General features: G+C 39.6%; 1 protein-coding gene across 1 annotated transcript in view; it reads left to right on the top strand.

Annotated features, from left to right (window-relative positions):
* Positions 1-22930, top strand: part of PTEN (phosphatase and tensin homolog) — a 40626-nt gene extending 17696 nt beyond the window's left edge. The window contains exons 5-10 of the mRNA XM_065746935.1: positions 2032-2075; positions 5852-6090; positions 10465-10606; positions 12685-12851; positions 21174-21398; positions 22335-22930. Of these exons, the coding sequence (XP_065603007.1) occupies positions 2032-2075; positions 5852-6090; positions 10465-10606; positions 12685-12851; positions 21174-21398; positions 22335-22520 (1003 nt within the window). The 3' untranslated portion in view covers positions 22521-22930. The remainder of the gene's footprint in view (positions 1-2031; positions 2076-5851; positions 6091-10464; positions 10607-12684; positions 12852-21173; positions 21399-22334) is intronic.
* The last annotated feature ends 216 nt before the right edge of the window (positions 22931-23146 follow it).

The raw sequence follows: 23146 nt of genomic DNA on the forward strand, positions 1-23146 counted from the left end.
CACTAATTGCAGATATTTAGTAATATTTATTAAAAAAAAACCCCACAGCTTTGGGTAGTTGTATATAAATACAGGCAATACATTTCACTGCAATTTGAAAATCATTAAAATAAGTATTTAAATATCCCTCAGTAGTTGAAGGATCATGCATCAAGTACCTCTGTTTTCTCATGTTGGAATGAAGCGATACTGGAGTCTGAGATGTGGAATAATGTCATTGGAAGTTCTCTGTGACGTCAGGTAGAATGAAACAGATTTTTAACTAGAATATGCACGAAAATAAATTAGCTGGACGATTCATGGAGTTCATTAATGCTATGATGGAGAAAATAACTTCTATACAGAAAATTTTTGTTAGCTTTAGTAAGCGTCTTGGTGACATTCACAGATGGAAAGGACCACACTTCCACAACAGCTGATATTTACCTCCCTAGACACCTACACACAGCAGAAGCTTTGAGTATCTTTCTTTGTTGATCTTTGGAGCTTAGTGTTGAATATCTGTGTTGTGTAAAAAGTAACTGCAGATGTTTTGCTAAAGCACCCTACCCGGGGTGTGACGCCATCTTCCAAGGGCTGGGGTTCCATAGTTGAGTCTCTGGGGTCACCTAAAAGACCAGGGTTTGCTGAGCCACCTAGTGCTGAGCTTGTTGCTCCAAACTGGCTCAAGAGGATACAGGTTAAAACAGTAGGCTGCGTTGGCTTCTAGGCTTGATCAGAAGGTAGGAGTTCAGTAAAAACTTCTTGGCTAAGTCTTGTAGAAAAGGGGGGGGCGGACGGTGGTGAGCTCTGCTGTCTGTGACAGTGACAGTCTGCATGTCTGAAAGTGTCAAGTAATCTCCTATACAGCTTCAAAGGCTGCACTCATAGCATATTTACCAAAGGAAGGATAAGGTCATACTAGTCCTGAAGCTGCAGGGGCATGTTTGAACCCTATGAAAAATACAGGTTATAATCAGAATGGAAGACCTAGATGTGTTTTCTTTACTGAAATGACTTCCAGTCATTGTTTCAAAATAGAGTCCTGTTGTTTTTAGAGAGAGTTTTCTTGCCTTTCCTCCTGAAGTTCATTTTCACTTGCGTTGTGAAGGGACACAACAGTTTTCCTGCAGAAAGCAACCTCTAAAGAAGATTGCAGAAGACATGCTGCTCTTACTTTCTCTCCCCTTATCCCCATCATCAGCTCTAGCTGGTATCCTTATGGCATGCTGTTTTGGTTGGATCGTTTATACCAATTGATGATGCTCATCCCCAGACCACCTCCTCCTTGCAGGGAGCTGTAGAGAGTGACATCCAGTACAACTAATATTATGTGTTTTTGTTTTGCTGGTAGCTAGCTAGACTGGATCTCTTACGGCATAGTAAGGCACATATTAGGGCAAGTCCAAGAAGAAATCTCATATTGGAGAGCTATATTGTCATCTATTTGGTGTAATTTATGGAGATTACTGTTCAGTGATGCTTTCAGATACTATAGGTGGTTGTACTGTGATTCTGTAATAGAAGGAAGAGTCCTTGAGTAGGTTGCTCTAGCTGAGTGCCTTCTAAATGTCCTGGTGACTACCATAGCCCCTAGCTTCCTTGTTGCTGGGAAGGTTTCTTCACATGTGTTTGGAGTTCAGAGAAAATTGGATGAAGGTCACAGCCATCCTCTGTGTGCTCATGTGGGAGCTTTAAAGCTGGTTGAGTGGCTGGAATAGTTAAATCCACTGCGTTAAAAATAAGTATATCTTCCATTACTTGCATGAATGTTTCCATTGAGGGTCGCAGTGACTAAATCACTGACAAACCACAGTTACTGTAGGGTAAATAATTTCTTTTCAGTAAAATGATATCTTATTGACCAACTTAATATATCTGCAATAAAATATCTTTTGTAAGTTTTGTAAGTAATCTCTAGATACAGTTTTAAATGATAATGGTGATGGATATATGTGATGTTCTGTTATGTTGATCTGTGTGCTTCGAGGTGTGGCAGATGTTAGGAGTGCCTTAGAGAATGTCTTGAACTTGTGTTATTTTTCTTTTTAGATGTGCTGAAAGACATTATGACACCGCCAAATTTAACTGCAGAGGTATGTATTCACAGACTAGTATGTGCTCTTCTCTTTATATTTCTCTTTCTCTGGATGGTGGTGTAAAGTAGAGCTGATAGTAATGTATAGTAATGTTAGCATAATGTATAGAATATTACTATATGTTTAGGATAGTACTAAAATTAGTACTGTAGAACAGTAGCATAGGCAATTTGGGAGCAAGGAATCATGTCAGATAGTTGGAGAAACTTGGTGTATTCCTTACTCTTCCAAAAATCAGTGTTCCTGACAGTAAACTAAAATAAGACTTAATAGGCAATCAGAAATCTACTGTTTGAAAAACTGTTGGAGAATGAGTTGTATAGAAATTTCTGTTCAATTGTCAGCAAACTTAGTGTAAAGTATAGCTGTGCAGCTTAAGGAGAAATCTGTTTTTTGTGCAGAGGCATCACATAGAATAGAAGTGGAGAACACTACTAAGCTATTGTCAGTGTTTTCATACAACAGCTTTTTGAAGATCTCGAACGTACCTTCTGTTACTTTAGTAAAAACAAAATGTAATTTCCATGAGATGTCCAAGATGGCTCTTGGACACTTTGCAGGAAGCTTTCAGGGACTCCTTTGGATCAGGCTCTTTGTAATAAATGGAAACCAATGTCCTAGTCTTGCCTGTATTAATACCCCAGGTAATAAGTAAATACAGATTAATTTTTGTTTTTACCATTGTGCACAGAGATGTTTCTCCACAGTAAGACTTGTAGTTCCTCTTCACGTTGTGCTTCTGAATGGCTGGGTAGAGAAAGGGTATTTGTGCATATGAAACTGAGGGTGGATGAATTTTACCCCAGCTGGCTGATACTAGGTCCTTAGCAAGGGCTTGACTTTTTTGTTATTGATTTTGTACATCCTTCTAGTTGTGAACAGGTAGTTTAGGACATGACCAGTTGGCTGCTTTAATATCTAAATACAGAAGGACTGAAACCTTCATTTGTGCAGTAATCATTGCTTCTGGCTTTGCTCTAATGGTGTTGAACAGCAATGTTCTGAAACCTTGCTAAATAAATTTAAGGCACAAGAAGATATCTTATGATCTGCTTGAGCAGTTCCTTGGATAAGAGGAGAAAAGGTGTAAATGGAAAGGACATGCTTCTAATAGCATGTCTGGAACACGTGCTTGCTTTAAGTTGTGCTTTCTGTTGTGGAAGTGCTTAGGGCTCTTCACAGTCAATTCTGCCTGGTGATGTTGTTTGTGACACCATTGTTTGCAGTTCCTCTATATAAGACAACACTGCTTTAGGGAGATGTGTATTTTTTTTTTATTACTTTAATTGCCAAATTACTTGACTTAGGTGATCAAGTTTGTGACTTGGAGCTTTCTTTTAGCAGCAGTAGAGGTATGGTTGTATTTAAAAATCTTTGGGAATTAAGTAATTTTAAAAGGAAGCTCTGTATGGGAACTGCTGAATCACAGCCTGAACCACTGATTGGTCACCTGAGGTGAGCACCAAGTCAGCCATGGGGCCACAGGTGGAGGTGATATACCTGTGTGATTGGAAGGGGTGGAGCCTGGCTCCACCTCTCCCAGTCCCCATTTAAGGGCTGACCACCACCAGGGAAGGATCTCTTCTTGGAGATCCCTCCCACGTGGAGTCCCCTGTGAGCTTTGTCATCCAGCAGGTGAGCCATCTAATCTTTTGTATTATTTGTATCCTATCTATATAGAACTACTCAAAATATACCATCATCTATACTATTTCTTTGTGAAGTACCATCCTTGGGAGTTATTTACCCCGTGAAACACTGTAATAGTTTTCAGCTGGGATGTTCTCGTGTCAACTGCAGAAGCAAATGTTGAAAACTCTTTTTCTGTGGACAAGCTTTCCACAAACTTTCTGTCCAGAGCTTGTGTAGTTCCTGAAGTACACCAGTGCTGGAAATGGCCTTTGGTTTTGCCATGTTTTTTGGTTTTGTTTTCCTTCCTTATGCACAGCTTCTGGGAGTTTGGAGAGAGCTGTTCTCCATGCTCTCTGCTCTCCAGTATTAGCAGCCTTCATCCATGGAGTGCCTGTACTCTCCTTAGAAGAGCTCAAGGTTCTACAGCTTAATGTTTTCTAAGGTTGCTTTCTAAACCATTCCATTTCAGCAGTTCCTTATTCAGTCTTTGCCGAAAACCCTGCAAAATTAATCTGTTATTTCAGATCTCGCAGCAAGCTGTTACTACTTTTGATTTTTTCATGCAACTCTTTTAGCATTACGTTGCCTCTCCTTTTCAGAGGAACCTTATTGGATGTAATTAAGACAGTCAAAAGATCTGCAGTATCTCCTGAGTGATTTCCTTTTTCAGGGATTTCTGAATAAATCCTCTGTTCACGTATTTCTGCAGCAGAAAATAGCATCTAACTATCTTTGCATGCAGTGGTCAGTTGCAGAGCCTTTAGATCTTCAGTGTGCAAGAATTTAGTAGTAGATGTTCATTAAACTTTTTTTTAACAAATTATTGACTTTATCAAGCTTTCCTTTTTGGTCTTCTAGGAGAGATTAAGTGGACAGTCTGTACTGCAAAAGTAAATAAACTGTCCTTGTAGATCCCTCTGAGAGGCTTCAAAATTATGCCACAGTGATTTAGCAGTTCCATAACTTATCCCATACTTCTGCGCTTGAAGTACTTGTGGATTCATCAAAGGAGCTTTGCATGTATGACAAGAAAGTAGCCCTTACAAAATGATTTACAAACAGGTGTCAAAAAATGAAATGTTTTCATAGAATCATAGAATGGTTTGGGTTGAAAAGGACCATAAAAATTATCAATTTTCAACCCTGCTCCTGCTAGGGTCACCAACCAACTAGACCAGCCTGCCCAGAGCCACACCCAGCCTTGTATGGCTTTTTATACTAGAAAAGGAAATGGTGTTTCTAGCTGAGGATTTTAAAATGAACCAGGTTTGACTTTTTAAGATCCAAGTCTCTTGGTTGATAATTGGGGTGTACTTTGTGAACTGTAGTTCTCCTGGCCAAACTGGTACAACTTCAGGTGATTTTGCTAGCCGGCCTGGAATTGTCTGTTATCTGGTTTGTTGGGTCGTGCAGATGTTTGCTTTTGGGTCCTTCTGCCTGCCTGTTGCTTATTTTTGTTCTTTTCTGAGATTTTTTTTCCTGATTGCTTGCTTGAAATCGTTTCCATCCCTAGATGGAAAAACTGTGTGCAAGGGACGCTGTACATTTAATTGAAAAAGAAAAAGACAACTGCATTTGATGAGTCGATCTTAAAGCACGTTGCAGGCACCTTGCATGAGATACCTTTTTGATTACCATTTTTAGTAGGGAAATTACCTTTTTTTTCCAAATCCCTTTGAGCAAATTTTGAGTGTTTGTTCCCAATGTAGACCCAACCATGTTCAGAATCTTTGCTGCACAATTTCTCATCTGATCAGTGAGTGAGGCCTGGCCTTGTTTTCTCTCAGCAGGTAGTCTAATTGACGTCTAATGAGTTTTCACAATGTTATTTTTTTGTGCCAGTGCAGTCTTAAATTCCAGAAAAATCATGATATGAGGTGCGGAGTTTGTGGTACTAACTTCAGAAGCACTGCAGAAGTCTCTTTGTGCTGTTAGCTGCTTATGCATCGCTAGAGAAATGTATGTGATGCATGTAGTGTGGAATATGTTGCTGAATCAAAGCTGTATGTACAAATCTGTATACAAGGCTATTTTTTATTTAGAATGTTAATTTCTTCGTGCTTGTCACAACTTTGATCAGTGTAGTTGACCTTTGATAGCTTCCGTTTTAGATTTTGATAAGTTATTCCTTCTCATTGCAGTTGCACAGTACCCTTTTGAAGACCATAACCCACCACAGTTAGAGCTTATCAAACCTTTTTGTGAAGATCTTGACCAATGGCTAAGTGAAGATGACAATCATGTTGCAGCAATCCACTGTAAAGCTGGAAAGGGACGAACTGGTGTAATGATATGTGCATATTTGTTGCATCGAGGCAAGTTTTTAAAGGCTCAAGAAGCCCTAGATTTCTATGGGGAAGTAAGGACCAGAGACAAGAAGGTGAGTTACTTTGTACTTCTCTTTTCTTGCCTGCGTCTTCAGGTTTTTCTTAGTTGGCTTGAGTAGTCAAATCCTTTGAGAAGTGTTCACTGTCAGTTGTGGTATCTGGTTTCATTTAGGTTTAATATTGGATCATTGCAGTCCTTCTCAATGAAAAAGCTTTTTTAAGTAGCAGAAGCAATTAGTCCCAACAGCAAAATGGTCTTTTTTTTTCCATCTCTTGTTCAAGATGATCTGGACAGTTTATTTAAAATACCCTTTTAAATAGCATTTTGCTCTGTGTTGCATCAAGTGGGGTGGTTAATGAGTGAACTTTCTCAATCAGCATTTTCAACCCAAATAAGAGGATTATTCTAGCTTGTTTTGCCTGAATAGATGAGCTGTTCAGTTCTCAGGTTCTCTCAACTTCTGTGGTGTTGTTTTGAGATGTGTAGTCGTTAAAGCACTTTTTACAGCTGAATGTTCCTAATGGGAGAGCGTGTCCATTGCTGAATACTCCTTTTCATTAAAAGGAGAGTCAAGGCTAGGCACTGCTCACCTCAGTGTGCTTCATGCTGTTTAGTTTCTTGCATTTGTGGAGAGTGGAGAATCAGAGAAATGTTTGTGGTTGCAAGAGCTTTCTGTTGTCAGTGCTATGCAGACTGATTTAGCAGTAACTGTAGATTGGACCTTTTTGGCATAGTTATGTATCATTAATGAGAATGTATACTTTTTTTTTGTGAAACCTTCCCCAAAGCAATAAGATGTGCCTTGCAGGGTCGTATCAGCAAGCTTCTCTGCTTATTTTCCATTGTTTTATTGTACATGTTGGTAAGAGCAGCCCTGGGGAATCATCTCTGTGGGCCAGTTCTAGCCTATTCAAGTACATTGTTCTTCATGTTCCTGTAATATTTGCATTAGGTATTCATTTCACAGTGTGTAGGCCTCCAATAAATTGAGTTTTGTGTTTGAAGGCAGTTGAGAGTGGAAGTATTGTATAAGAAGTTTTAGGATTTGGATGCTGATTCAGTAGGTGGAGCAAGTAAATTTAGTTTGCTGTTTTTATGAGATGGAGCTGGTATTCCAGCTTAGAAGATAGTTGCGATGTAATACCTGGAAGAAGACAGTGTTAAGATTTCCCATCAAAACTTGTGAGTTTTGTTAGGAGTGAGTGATAGTGAACAGGAGTGAGCTGTGCAGTGAATAAACTGTGTAGGTTGCTCTTAAAGATGATCTTAAGAGCCACATAAAATGACATGAAAATCACTCAGCTACACTATATTTGCATATTGTACCTCAGCTTACCCTTCTATAAAGAGGGTAATATTTCTGTGCATTGATACTTTGAAGATAAGGTCAGTTCATTAGTACCTCAGTGGTACCTCTAGCATGTTTGAGGTAGCAGAGGATTTACTAAACAGGAATAGTGAGAGCCTTATTTAGCTTCACTGTAAACATTATCTGTAACAAGCAACTGTGTTTTGGTTTTGATGTCTCTTGTGGAAGAGCTGCTTTTTTCCCAGCTCTTGAGCTTGGTTAACTTCATTTGGCAAGTGGGCAGTATGTGATTCACATGGTTTTAGAAGTTGTATTTATAAACTGGTATTCCAGGGTAGATTCTGGGAGCTTTTTCTTCCCCTTTGTATGTATTTCAGCATCATGTGCAGAGTGCTGCTTTGTGATTGGATGCCTCGCCACACCTTTATAAACTGACTTCCTGAACTCAAAGTAGTTGAGCCATCAAAAGAGCTGCTTGTACCCAGGTGCAAGGAAATGTTAATTTTTCTTACTTTTGCTGTGCCAAAACTTAAAAAGGAAAATTGATTTTAATTACATACTAGATTTTCTTTCTTTAAAAGCAAGCACAAAGTGTGCAGCTTTAGTATAGCAACTGAGAATATCACAGCTCCAATCACTGCCATTAATGGGCATGACAGATTGATTCTTGAGAGAGGGTTTATTGTCCATGCTGGCAGGAAGTGCGACTACTTGCAGGAGGATGTATGACAAATTAGTCGAGAGCAACCCTGGGTGCTTCCATAGCAGGCATTTCCCTAATGCCTGGTGGGAGAAACAGCTCGACCGGGGGCCTTTGCGACATCCAGCAGAAGATGTAGATCAAATGGACAATTCCTAGATAGTCTCCTAATGCAGTGCTTTCCTGGGAAGGGTAGTGGATATTGCAGAACTGAGCTTGAATAAAATAACTTTTTGGTTGAAGACAGCCTTTTTTTTTTTCCTCTATGCTGCCTCTTTCTGCTTCTGCAGCTCCTCAGAGGAGAGTTCCTTTTTCAGAAGGAGGGAATGGGAAAGATGAAAAGCACTGTCTTAAAAGATTTTACCTATCAGTCCCAACCACCGTAGCAGAGTAGCACAGACTTCCATTTCTTCTTCAAACTGCATGAAGACAAATGATTTTCTGGAACTTGATTAAGAATTGTGGCCTGTTTTCAGAACTGGGGAAGAAGTAAGCCCCAAAATAAGTCTTCTAAAGCAGCTACTGCATCCACGTTTTGAACTGGTTAGCTTATTTCCTGTTCTTTCCTTAAAATGGACACCAAATTCCTGCTGTGGTGATGAAGGCTGACAGTTTGCCTTCCTACATCTGGATGACGTTTTTATTTTTTCCTACTTCTGTGGAGGGCTCCATGGTGAAAATCTTTCCCAGAAGAAAGTGTAGGCTACTCCATGAGTAGTTTCCAGGTATGAAAAACTTATTCAAGTGCTGAAACAGGAGATGATCCATTCAAGAGCATTCTTTGACCTCCACATCGTTGCCTTTTAGGAAAGGCTCCTAGTAGTGACTGTAGCAGCAGTTACATGTAACTGAACAGGAAACAGAAACCAATTACTTTCTGCAAGGAAGTCTCAGAATGACTCTTTCAAGCAGGGTGGATAACCAGTCTCAGATGTGTCAGAGCTGGTACTTTACAATGGCTGTTTGTTCAACAGACCCAGGTGACAGCCTCTGCTAAACTCAACGATAATTGCTCAGTATGAAGCAGCAGATTTAGCAAGAACTACTTCCAGAAGTTCCTGTTCTTCTTACTGCTGCCTTATAAGAGGAGCACCACAAGCAGCAGCTGGCAAGTTTTGTGATGTCCACACAGCTGTATATGTCATTGTGGATAGGTGAAATATAAGCTTCTTGAGAGAAAGTACTTAAGCTGCTTCTCTGCTCTCTTTCTTTGAGACTCAGGTGTGAAGCTCAGATTCCAATAAAGCAAACTTTAAAGTTCCCTTAAGACATGAATCTCTGAGCTACTACCAAGATGACATCTGAACCAAAGACAGTCTGCATGCAAGACTACTTAAGAATACCATTGTACAGTGATACTGGGAGAAGTCTTTTGCTTAAATGTAATTTTTAAGCAGCTGAGGTGGTAAGGAGACATTATGCAACATTTTCTAAATGAAGACAGAAAGATGCCTAAGTATTCCAGCCACCCTTCACTTCTGATGTGAATGTATTAGAACTAAATGTTTATCAAGGTAATACAGAGATGATGTTCTCGGCATTCTGACAGAAAGATTCATGTTTGAAAAGCTTGTTATCTCCAGATTATTGCTATTTCACATTTAGATTTAATATGAAAGTATACTCAATGATGCTGTTGCAAATATATAGTATGCGTTGATATAAATCATATAATGCATTTTGTAAGGAACTAAATTTATCTTTTCGTCACTTTCACTTGAAAATGCTACCTATAAAAGATATTTATTGAAGCTTAAAGTTAAAATTGATAATAAAAATGCTCTTTAGTTGTATGTTCTCAAAGCAAGTTTTTACTTCAGAGCTGTAATTCAGTGGAGAAATCTTTCATTCAGCAGTTGGGCTGTCAGGCATATATCAATGAAACTTTCCACTTCAGATTTTTGTGAAGACATTTCATAACAGTGGGTAGTGTCAGTCATGAGTACAGTGAAATTAGCAAACAAAAGTAGACTCCTTTGACTTTCATTGTTGTAGAGATGTAATTCCAGAATCGGTGATTAAAAATTACAGGGGTCTCCTGCTCAAAATGCTGCTGGGGGTCTGACACGTCCATCTCTGAGATCTTTCTGTTTGCAGTACAGAGAAGCCTGCTTTCTTTGCCTCGCTGATTGAGCTGGATGTAGGAAGTACCCTTGGAAGTGCCTGGGGAAACCAGGGTTCTGCATGCTCCCTGCATTCTGGATAATGTGTATAACATCACCTTAAGCACAGTGGGACACAGGGAAGGAGTGCTGCAGAGGTGTACTTTGTGTAGCCCACCAGGGTACTTCAGATGCCTTTTCGTTCTTTGTGCATTTTCACCTTTAGCTGCATTCTCAGATATTGGGCAGGAGTCCTGTTAGTGACTGCCAGGAGATGATCTGGGTGTTTTTTGATGCTTATTTCCTTTTGTTTAGGGAGTTACAATTCCCAGTCAGAGACGCTACGTGTACTACTATAGCTACCTGTTAAAGAATCACCTTGATTACAGACCAGTGGCACTGCTGTTTCACAAGATGATGTTTGAAACAATTCCCATGTTCAGTGGTGGAACTTGCAGTAAGTACTCAGCATTCCCTTGTTCTTCATTAGCTCTTGCTTGGACTTGGTTATGTTAATTCTTGGATCGCAGACTTGTATTGCTGTTCTACTACCATCTTAAATTGCAGTAAATGTATTTGGATATTTGCTCTTCACCTTTTTAAAAAGCTGTTTTTAAAGATATGGCAACTTTTGAGAAACAGGAGTTGATGCATTTGTTTGCACGTTGGTTTCAAAAACAGCAATGTTATTTTTCCCATGGTGGTTTAAAAAAGCAACTCACAGGGTACATACCTTCTTACGGAATAATTTTTTCCTTATACAAAAACTTACATAGTATTACATGTACCTATGACCAAGTAATCTTTTTTTTGAAACCAAGTAATCAATTTGCTGGTCCACAAAGGTGTTAATAAGAAGCAGCAGATTCCTTGTAACTTCCTTGTGTAACTGCATATTCTCTTCTGCCCTTCTGTGGGCTGTGATGCGGAGCAGGAACTGCCTGGTGTTGCGTGTTCGTTCTTTTGGCTGCAGTGGAAATTTTTTTTCTAGTGGTTTTGCTATGGTGATTACTGCAGTGTGTAATTAATTCCAGTGCCTCCTGTGGTTTTGATTAAAACTGCAGTGTTGGTGTTGTAAGATGGTACCTGAATATAATGTACAAAAGAAACAACATGCAGATTGTCAGGTGAGCTGTGTGTACAGGAGGAGGATGGAGAAGGGGTGCCTTTGCCAGGAAACCGTCCTCTGGGTTAGAGGTATAGAGGTTGAGCATTCCTGCAATTCAGTGTTTTGGGTAAACTAGTGAAATCATGCTACACAAAGTATAGATTGTTGCATGGCTATTAACAGTTCTGCCCTTACCAGGATTCTGGTGTGTTACTTTTCTAGTAAGATGTTGGGATAAACAAGTCTTCGCAAAGCATACGGGAAGACAAAGTGCCTACCCATTTTAGCATCTTTAAGTAGTGTCACCATTTATGTTTCTGTGGAGCTTTTTTTTTTCTTTTTTTTTTTTTCAGCAGTGAAAGCAGTGTGTTGCTCGTTACTCATGTAACTCTGATAGTGTTAATTTTAGCAACAAAGGGTATTTTTTTATCTTCATCTTTGTCATCTTCCTTCTGTTTTAAAGTCACAGAGCAGAGTTGTGTCTGTCAGGCAGAAAAGAAAGGACCAGGTTTCACAGTGCTGAGGATTTGAGAGAGATAAGTACAATGTTAAAGACAGGCTGCTTAGCAAGATAGTGAGGGTGATCTTGGTTGAGATTCCCACCGCTCAGTGGTGGTTTAAACATGGCAGATATGGTTCAGCGTGTGTTGTCTAGAGAGCAGTCTACATCTGATACTAACAGAGAAACCAGGAGAAACAATTAAATGCAGAAAATGCTGAAAGAGTAAATGCAGGAAGATTTCTTGGAATAAATTTAATTTTATATTTCTGGCTTTCATGCTCGCTTCCCTTGGCAGTTTCAAAGTTACATCTGCTCAGGCTGCAGCAAAACCCTCACTACTTCAGCTGTTACTTTAATTTAGAAAACTACACTGTGGCTGGCACTCTGGTGGTGTTGGTTTGCAGGACTGACTTACAGAGTTTGTATAGCCTGCTGTCAGTGCTGATTGATTTATGTATTACTGTTAAATTTTGTCCTTGTTCTCGTTTGTCTAACAGCTCTGGTTGTGTAAGAGTCAAAATCAGTTTCTGACATCACTGCCTGCTCTGCAACATGGAGAAAAGATGAAAGAAAATAAAACCTCTCTGTTATTTCCATGTAACACAGAGATGAGAGAAAATATGTGAGGAAAAATTCTAGGGTTTACTATACAAATCCATATAGTCATTTTTTTAATTCCACTATAAGGAAACTTCAATTTCCTAGGAATCCTTTAGTTGCCTGAAGAAATTGCTACAAAATACAGAAATCCTTGAGGTTATTTCCAGTGATGTTTCATGACGCTTTTTTTTTTGCCTTGCAGTGCTTCACTCACAGTACATACTGAACTTTCAAAATGCTAGAGGTTATGGTTGTGATTTTGATTGTATTTTTTGATACTGAAAAGGCATTTATTGCAAGTTGACGCTCTGTTTTTGCCATGCAGATCCGCAGTTTGTGGTGTACCAGCTAAAGGTAAAGATATTCACCTCCCCTTCAGGACCCTCAAGACGTGAAGACAAATATATGTACTTTGAATTCCCTCAACCTTTGCCGGTATGCGGTGATATCAAAGTGGAGTTCTTCCACAAACAGAACAAGATGTTGAAAAAGGTTTGTTTTCTTGCTTTTCTGGAAAACGCTGTCAGCTCAACTCTGGAACTGGGACATTGGTTATTTTTCAGTGATGTGCCATTACAGTGCTTAATTCTTTCATGTCTAGTTTTCCCAAGTAGAGAATATCACAAAATGAAAGCTGGATGTTTGAATGAGTACAAAGGTTGGGTAAAAATGCTGGGTGTGTGTTGCAGTAGTGTGGGTAGTAGTGAAGAATCAAACTGAGGAAGAAGCATTCTCAGTCTAAAAATAGACCTGCATACTGAGCAAGTTAACTCCAGCTGTTTTCTTCACTGAATTTTCTTAAAGTTTTAGCAGGCACAGATTGTGTGTGTGTGTGCTGTTGGCTGATTTCTATCTGTCAAATCTGGTTGAAATTCTGAGGTAATTTAGCTCCTATGTGCTGTGTGAAAATCTCTGCAATCTATTCAGCCATCTCTTCAGTTTGTATAGCAGTGTCATTTGCATTACCTTGACTGTAGGCATTTAGAGTATTCATTCCAAACTGAAGCTTCTGTCATTATCAGTGTCTTACTTGTAGAGAGAGAATCTAATCTGGAACTTACTTTGTCACCAGTCAATGAGTTCTTAAAAGATAAATGTCTAATTTAGATAGTTTGCATCTACTAAAGTGAAGCATGAGGATGAAACATGATGAGGATGACATGATGGTTGGACTAGATGATCTTGTAGGTCCTTTCCAACCTTATGAACTTATGAAAACTTTGTTTAAAGGTTACCTTTGCATTTACTGCTTAAAATTCCAGTCTTAATGAATAGTTGTTTGCTGTTTAATGAGATAAAACTCAACATTCTTTAAGCAACTATTGAGGACAGGCAGAATGTAAAAATGAGAATACTAGAGAGAACTGGGAGTCAGATGTAAGTGTTAAGACGTATTAGCTGTGCATACAAGGTACGTGCATGCTGTTTTGTTTATGGCCTTGTCCAAGTTATTGTTAACCAGTTTAATGGTAAATATTTAGTAGCTGAAATGTCCTGTTCTGTTGTTTGTCTTGTGCTACTGTGTGTAAAAGTTTAAACTATTTCTTCATGAGAATGCTTTCTTCTGCTTGTTTAATCAAATGTAGTTTGTATTGCCTAGTTGTACTGATTGAGAACTGTAAAGCAAACCATTTGGCAAACAGAAGCAACTGGCTTCTAGGCATTAAAATTATCAATATTTAAAATTTCAGTTCACAAGAACTAATTTTACAGGACTTTAAGGAGCAGCCAGGTAAGCTCTGTGTTCTAGGATGCAGGGAAAAGATGAAGCAAAACCCAAACATCTGAGACAAGGTTCTGTTGTAAACAGTGTTTGTCCTGTCCAACCTGGGAATTGTGATTTCTTTAGTGATTTCTTTACTGTCGTGGGTAACTGAACAGATTGTGAACATGCTTCCTAGGAAGCACTGTGCTGTCCTCCCTGGGTAAGCTCTTGCAACATCTGTATGTAGCTCTGATTCTGGATCTCAGGTCTCTAGCACCCAGATTGAGCTTTTCTGTTTATCTCTGTAGAGAGCACTGAAATCCAGTGGCAGCATGGATTAATGTCTTTGTTGTCACGTATGATTTCACTAGTATAAATTCAGGCTAGAAGTGTTTGTATTGAATTGTCTGCAGAAGTGTAGCAGGCATGTTGCTGTGCTGTAGTTTCATTTCAGTGTCATATCAGCTACGCTTCATTTCTTAAGAGCCTTGTAGTTTGAGTAATTGATTAGAAAAAAATGTAAACAAAAATCTAATTCCTCTAACTATTTTACAAAATCAAGATAGAAAAGAGCAACTCAATGTTTTTCATTTTTATTTTTTGAACAGTTTGGGCTGAGAAGTAAGGAGTTGGTGAAAGCTGTTCTTTCTACACCTGCAAACTTCTCTGGGAGGATGAAATCCTCTTCTCCAGACAGTCTTTTGTAAAGAATCAACCTTCATAATCTGCTTCAAAAATCTATTGAACCTAATGTTTAAGTACCCTCAACCCTGTAGAAACTGAGGCCAAAGAAAAATTGTATGCTGATAGATAGCTCTGATAAAAGATCTCTTCTATGAGTTCTAACATAAATTCAAACAAATGGAAGGTGTATGTAAGGCGTGAACATCCTAGTCTGATTTGTGAAACTACTGCTGAGCTCTTCACATAGAGAACTAGTGAAATATTCCATCTCTGTGATGCCTCTGTAAAGTTACGTAAAGTGACTGAGAATAGGCCAAAGGTGAATGAATATTGGTTGCAGAAGACCTGTCCTGGCAGAACTTGGAACGCGTTTATGTGCAAGTGTTTCACATCCGTGAAATCCCTTTTGTCTTGCGCTTAGTGGAGCCTGGTTTGTGGGGTTTTTTGTTTTTTTGTTTTTTGTTTGTTTTCCAAGGAATTTGACTGCTGTTTGTTCTCAAAACCAAAAAAGTGGAGGTCTTCTGGTTTAGGGACTTCACAGAGCTTGTCACTGCTCCAGGTTGATCACTTGAGCTATGAGGTGTAGCTTAATAGGGGTGACAGTATCATCCTTCAGAGACTCCAGCTTACTCAGATGTGTTTCTTGAAGGTGGAATGACAGGTCTGTTGGCCAGCTCTGATTCCTCTTCTCCCAAAGATTTCTGTTAGTGGATTTATAGGTAGCTCCCAAACAAGTTTTCTGCACATGTTTAAAGACATTACATCACCTGTCAGCATTTTAACTCTTCCTAAGAATCCTGATCAATAAACTAATGACATAAATTGAACTGTAATTCTTGGTCCATTCTGGGCCTTGGGTTGGAGAAAGACTATGTCATCACTGAAAACGAAAGAATGTTCTCTGTGCTTCTGCTGAATTTGTCTTTGTGTTTGAATACCACTGGTCTCAGCTTGAGCATTCTGCATAAGCTTATGTGCATTTGGATTCAGACATCATAGCCCTCTTAACAGCAGTGTTATCTGCAGGGTGCTCTAGTATGGAGAGTCCTCTCCATTGGTAAAGCTCTTGGATAAAATTATTCAGTATGAAATGATGCAAGCTTGAGTGACCAAGTGATTTTGTCAGTGCAATGCTAGGTTCTTAAAGCAAAATTAAAATCAGTTGTGCCCTTTTATTTTAATGACAAAACTTAAATTAAGCAAATCCAACTAACCTTGGCTAAATGATGATTTTATGCTTCTGAGGAGGTGCTGTTAAGACTGCTTTGGAAGAATTGGCCTGTTTCAGCTTTTTTGTCATACGTGCCACCTGGCACCAGGCTGTGATTCTAAAACTTTTGGTTCTTTCTTGTCTAATTAAGTTTCTTTCTGTATTCTTAATCATTTTTTCAGTGTCATGTGGTTACTTTCCTTCTGTTTGCTTGCTCATATGGGAATAAAATGGCACAATATTTGAGTACAACTGTACATAAGAATTTTTGACCAGTAGAACTTAACATTTGAGTTCTTTGAGCACATTTGGTTTGTTTCCCCCCTCTGACCTATAGCTTGCTCTTTTTCCGCCTTCAGTTACTACTGTAGTCTATTTAGGTTTTCTTCTGTGTTCCTATTTGAAACAGTTTTCTTCACTTATTGATGTTGACATGATAATACTAAAGACTTTCAGAGTAACCTTGTGTAACTTGATTAAATGAGAGCCTGTTTAAAAATAACACAAGGGATCTTGTAGTCGTCCTGCCTGCAGAGCCTGGAGGTAAAAGAGACCTTTTTGGAGCACTCCTCATTGATGAAATGATGGTCACTGTGTAAGTCATTGCTAGCTGATACCCAGAATCTAGCGTAGGTGGTGCTGACAGCATTGTTTTGAGCTATTTGCTGTGCCATTTTGTTTTAGAGTTTGTAGAGATGAAAAGTTCTGCTACATGGTTAAAGGGCACTTGGCTTTTTATCAAATGTTGAAGAACAAACTCTGTGAATGTCCGAAGATTTCAACTGTTGATCTGAAAATGCTACTGGATACATCAGCCATGGTTATTGGAAGTCTATAATTCTGGCCTGGAACAGCTTGAGACAATTGTTCTCCATCTTTCGATTGCTGGATAGCATCTGGAAGATGCTTAGCTTGTAGGTCCCTCTGCAGATTGAAACTCTGGAGGATATGAGAACTCCTAGCTGATGGCTTAAATGATCTTAGGTGTTTGGATGTCAGTCTGCAGTTAGAGGACAGATATCAACTGTAGAGTGAGGTGTGTTTTCCTGTCAGCCTTAGGAACTGAAAAGTTACTTGCAGTACTGATAAATATTACATGTCAAAACGCTGTGGATAATTCAGCTTTTGTCTCAAGTGTCTGATACTGAACTGTAGATTTTATGTCTTTTTTTTTTTAAAGTGGATTTCTGTGATGTAATTAGAAATGAAGCAAAACAACGTTGGAAAAAAAAGAAAGCCCCCCAAAAAACGTACCTAATCTTTTTTTGGAAGCCTGTTCATTAAATAGTTTTTCTTGCTCTCATACTCCAATTTGATAAAGGAAGCCCAAGTTCTGTTCATGACTTTTACTTTTTTATGGTCTCTCTCTTTGGCCTGTACTACATCACCTTTATTCATTGCCTCCTGTGAAATATCTTTGAGTCTGCTACTTGAGGCTGACTCAGTCCTCACTTGGACTAATGGATTTTGTTTCTCACTGAGAGCAGTGACAAAGATATTGTCCTCAAAAGGTGATTTCCAAAAGCATGATCAAGTCTTCCCTCAAGTTGAGTGGCTGTGCTATATTTCAATACCCATCAACTTAGTTTCTTGAACTACGTTAATGTAGCAGGAAAGGAAATAAAAGAAAATAATTCGATGCTTTAACAAAACTGGAGGGAGATAAATGATCTGCTCAGCCAGGCTGTAATGTTTAGTTTCAGCCTCTGTAAACCTTTTTAAATTTATCCCAAGGAGGCAAATGAAGAGTTGTCTGCTGAGAATTTTTGTCACTTGTCTCATCTGAATCTCATGATTGCTTTTTCAGGCCTGCTCTGATGTGCCAAATAAATCCTTCCTTGTTCTGCTTCACCTAATCAAGCTTTAATCTTCACAAGTCCATGCCTTCTGCCTCTGCCAGTGTTTGTTTGCATCCGGTGACCTTGTTTGCTTTGACACTGTTTTCATCCAAAACTGCTTCAGCACTATTGAGAAAATGGCTTATATAGTTCTTTCCATTCAATTACTGTGATCTGTGTTCATCAGCTTAGTCCTTTCCTCTGTTGACGTCACTGGAGCCATGGTGTTGCACTGAGGACCAGCACCTAAGTATGACTTCTTTTACAGAGTTATTCTGAAGAGTGGTGTCAGTGGCACTGTCATGTGCCTACAAGAGGTGGAATCTCCCTTCGCTTGACCTTCTCACCGCTTGCTTACGGAGTTGTAATACCCTCAGGCTTGCCTTCTCCTGTTGTTTACCACAGCATCTGGACTCCTATCCTTCCTGTTCTGAAGCTGGGGGGCTGATGCCCTCGGTTGGTTTTGGTTCGACCTGAACCTAGTTAGGGTTTGTTGATTAGGAGTGATCCATCTCCTTGGTGGATTTTTTTTTTTTAATCTTTTGGGTGCTCTATCTTCAGGAGGGAGGATCTTCAGGATGGAGGACCACGAACAGTGTTATCCTGAAGAATTCTTCATGAAGGTTTTGCCTACTGCCACAGGAATATGGAAGAGCAAAGCCCTTCTTCCCAGGACATACATCCTTTACTTCCACATTTCAAGGTGGACATTTAAGTGTCTGAATAGGCTGGGCCTTGCAGGAATCTGCTGATGGCTGAGTGGAGTGGACAAGCTCTAGAGAGATTTCATAATGAGATAATATGAGGGGACTTGGGTAGCAGTGACCAATCTCATGTCAGACATCCCAACACAACTGCAGTTGTAGCATGTTAGTCTTGTAGAGGAGATACTGGTGAGGCATGTGTCAAAGTGGATAATTGTTTCAGTGCTGGAAGTGTTTCTGGCTGAAATGTTTAACTTTTGTCTTTCCCCTTGCATTTCCTTAATATTTCAGATGTCTCAAGGGCTTATAGGAAATGTACACAAGTTGGAAACTTCTGCGTGCCTTACCTAAAACACTGAAAATGAGGTTAATGAGCTTTGTCTGGAGAAGGCAGATATTGGTTGTTTCATCATATACTTTGGAATTCTCAGTGGTTTTGTACTTGCATGTTCATGTTAATTTGTAGGCAAGAGTGTAAGCTGAGCAGGAAACTCTTCTCTGTCCCAGTGCCCAGAAAATGGTGATGACTTGCTGGTTGCCAGGTTGCCTTCCACAGAGATGCATGCTCATGTGATATCTAGTAAAACCACCCACTTTTAACAGAAATGCAGAAAATTTGCCTGTTGTAGGAAAACTGGCCATTTGCATTCTGGATCTTTTGCCTTAAAGCTGAAAGCAGAGTGAAGTAAGAGGTTTCCTTGTCACAAAGTAGACATTGCTCAGGGTTTCCTATAAATAAGTGTTTAATATGCTAGTCAAGACTAGTTTATTAATGGTAGCTGCTTGGAAACATTCTATTCTTGACTGGCAAAGGTGTTGCAAATAATTAATAGTACAGGAATATTCATCTTACTGGGCTATTCAGCTGAGAGTGTAGAGATGAAGTTTCTGGGCATATCTTTTTCGGAGGCTGCCTAGCCCAGAGCAAAACATTGCTGCTGGTCATAGAACAGAACCATAGAATCGTTATAGTTGGAAGGGACATCTGAAGGCCATCTATTCCAGCTCTCATGCAGTGAGCAGTGGCATTGCAACTAGATCAGGTTCCCCAGGGTTTTCTCTAGCCTGGCCTTGAAGTTCGCCAGGGATAGGGCGTCAGCTACATTGCTTGTCAGCCTGTTACAGTGCCTTACCACCCTCCTTATATCTTAACTAGATCTCTGAGCTTGACACCATTTCCCCTTCTTCTGTCACGCAGGCCCTGCTAAAAGAGCATCCCCTTCTTGCCCATGGCTCCCTTTTAGATACTGATGGGCCACTGCCAGGTCACTTTGCAGCCTTCTCTTCTCCAGACTGTGCAGCCCCAGCTCTCAGCCTGTCCTGACAGGAGAGACTTGCCATCCCTTGAGTAATTTTGGTGGCCCTCCTCTGGTTGGACTCCAACAGCTCCATGTCCCTCCTCTACTGAGGACTCCACATCTGGACTCAGTACTCCAGGTGAGGCCTCACCAGCACAGAGCAAAGGGGCAGACCCAGGACGTTGGCTTTCTGGGTTTGTGAGGGCGTGCTGCTGGCTTGTGTCCAACTTGCCATCCACAGTTACCCTCAGGCTTTTTTCGGCAGGGCTGCTCTCAATCCTTTCATCCCCTAGCTTGTATTGGTAGTGAGTGCTGCCTTGACCCAGGTGCAAGATCTTGCATTTGGATTTGTTGAATGTCGTGAGGTTCACCTGGACCCACTGCTCAAGCCTGTCTAGGTCCCTCCGGGTGGCATCCCATCCCTCTAGTGTGTCACTGCACCTCACAGCTCGGTGTCATCAGCAAACTGGCTGAGGGTGTACTCGACCCCCCTGTCAGTGTCACTGATGAAGACATTAAAGAGTATTGGTCCCATAGCACATATGGAGATGGACACTGTTGATTTTGGAGTTAGGTATTATACTGGCTAGTGTCACATAGTTCTTTCAAAATCACTAATGCATTTTTATTTTGCCTCTTTGTATCTGAATACCTGTTGTGGTGTTACAGTGGATAATCTAACCTGTACATTTCCAGTTAGCTGTTGATTGGTAATCTGTCAAGTTCTGCTTAAGAACAGTGTACGTAAACGGTCAGCCTTCTAGGTCTAAACCATCCTTCTGTGTAGAAGGACAGCAGTCCCTTTCATTGGCCTGCTGACCATTACCAAGAGAAGCAGACTTTCTATCTTACATGTTAAAAAACTATCCATGGAGCAACAGTGAATCCACTGTGATGGGAACTCTATTGTAGGGTGTGTTTGCTCAATCACAACTATTTCTGTATAAAAATAAAAATGTTCTGTTACACAGGAAGCTGTGGGGGATGATGTTCTATGTTGATAAATTTTAGTCACCTATAATGCTTTGCACAGGTTGTCTGTTACGTCTAAGTAACCCTTGGCAAGAAAATGTCTTCATGCCTTGTGATTGCAGGTTTACCACTTGTCTAATTTGTCATCCACTTTTTTTAGTAGATAATTGTTTTTATAACTACTTTGTAATAATAATTTATTTTGATGAAGAGTTTTGCATCTTTTTTAGGCAAATTGGTAAAAATGTCTTTGCATGCAGCGTAACCAATGATGTACTGTTCTCCAAACAAGTTTCATTTGATATTATTGATTTGTTTTTGACCATTTGATGATATTAGTTGGCTTAATATGCTGCTGGCGAGTACTAAAGCAAGCTTGTTCTTTGTGTTTTTCCTCCCCTAGGACAAAATGTTTCACTTTTGGGTAAATACATTCTTCATAGGACTGGATGAAAATTCAGACAAAGTAGAAAATGGAAGTCTAGTTGCAGATCAGGAACTTGATGGCATTTTCAGTACAGAGCGCTCAGATAATGACAAGGAATATTTAATCCTTACATTAACAAAAAATGATCTAGACAAAGCAAATAAAGACAAAGCCAACAGATATTTTTCTCCAAACTTCAAGGTCAGTATACATTTCATGTAAACAAAAGTGCATTGAAGTTATCTTGTTTGTTTGTCTTGTGTTACAGAGGAACTGTTAGACACTGTGTAGAAATCTCATTTGTGTGTTTGTCACCATTTAGCAAAAGTTCTAACTTCCTAAGCTTATTGACTTCCAGGAAGTCAGTAAATGGTGTAAGAGTTTTCATTTGTAAAACTGGTGAGAGATTGGGAGGAAAAAAAAGCTGTTTCTTCTTATTGTTATTTTAGGTATTTATCAAAGCCATTAGACATCACTAGTAAGAAATCCAGAGACCCTGACAGCAGTTTTTCCAGCACGTGCTGTGTTACTGTTAGTGCTGAGCTTTATGTATAATTTCTGAGTTGAGCTGCAGAGGTACACACTTCATGGGAGTAATTTATAACAGGAGTTTAGCTTTGAGGAGTGTGAGCCATTGCCAGTGCTGTTCTCAAAATGGAAAGGGCATTTTTGGGCATGCTGATAAGATGTCAGTAGTCCACAGCTGTACTTATTTGAAAGTAACAGTCACAGGTACCTGAATGTTGCGTGGATGAGACCTTAATGCACAAACATGAGTCACTGGTTATAGTGCTGAAAAGTACTTTTTCAGTTTTTGTGCCATCAGAGATCTAGAGGTGAGATGGTTGGGAAGCTGAATGAGGCATGGCTGCAGGGTTTGTCCAGCTGCTGTACTCCAGAACACAGTGGTGCAGGTGCCCGGAACTTCATCAGCGCTTGCTGGTGGATCTCCCTTCTCTCAGGAGTGGTCCTGAGAGCTTGGCTATTCCTCTGATCTTTTGTTTCCAGAATAGGGAGGGGGAGCAGTTGTGTAGTTCAGGATAGTGAAAGGAGCTGCGCTGCTCCCAATAGCAGTTATTACCTGTGCTGTGCTGAAGTTTGGGTTCCCTTTTTAAATTGCTTTTTTTTCTTCCCCAGGTGAAGCTATTTTTCACAAAAACAGTAGAAGAGCCATCAAATCCAGAGGCTAGCAGTTCAACTTCTGTAACACCAGATGTTAGTGACAATGAACCTGATCATTACAGATACTCTGACACCACTGACTCTGATCCAGAGAATGAACCTTTTGATGAAGATCAGCATACGCAGATTACAAAAGTCTGAATATTTTTTTTATCGAAGATAAAAAAAAAAAACCAACAAAAACCCATGAAGAGTGACAAACTTGAAAAAACTGAAAAAAGGACCTTTTTGAATGGCAATAGGACATAGTGTCAGATTACCAATTATAGGAACAATTCTTTCCTGACCAATCTTGTTTTGCCCTATAAATCTACAGGTTTGACACTTGTCCAGTTGAATAAAAATGGTTACGTAGCTCTGATATGTATATACCTTTTTGTGTCAAAAGGACATTAAAACTTCAATTAGGAACTATAAATATGGCACTTTCCCATTTTATTCCAGTTTTATAAAGTGGAGACAGACTTAATGTGTATACGTAGGAATTTTTCCTTTTGTGTTCTGTCACCAGACAAAGTTTTGAAAAAATGCAAATATACAGGTTCACATCCTGCCCCTTTTTTTTTTTTTTGCACTTATGTGGCAACAGAAAAGTCTGCAGTTGGCTAAGAGATGTCTCTAGAAGGTTTTACTACATTCTAATGTGTGTATTTTGGATGGGGGATGGAAAGTAATGCTCGGAAAGGAATCTAGTCTGCTGGAGCTTGGCCTGTGTACCATATCCGGCTATTTACTTCTACCTTTCTTTAGCATGCTGCCGTAATTCA

This window comes from Cyrtonyx montezumae, unplaced genomic scaffold (assembly GCF_038088225.1).
Source record: "Cyrtonyx montezumae isolate F1298 unplaced genomic scaffold, pur_monq_1.0 scaffold_4, whole genome shotgun sequence".
Classification (NCBI taxonomy): Eukaryota; Metazoa; Chordata; class Aves; order Galliformes; family Odontophoridae; genus Cyrtonyx; species Cyrtonyx montezumae.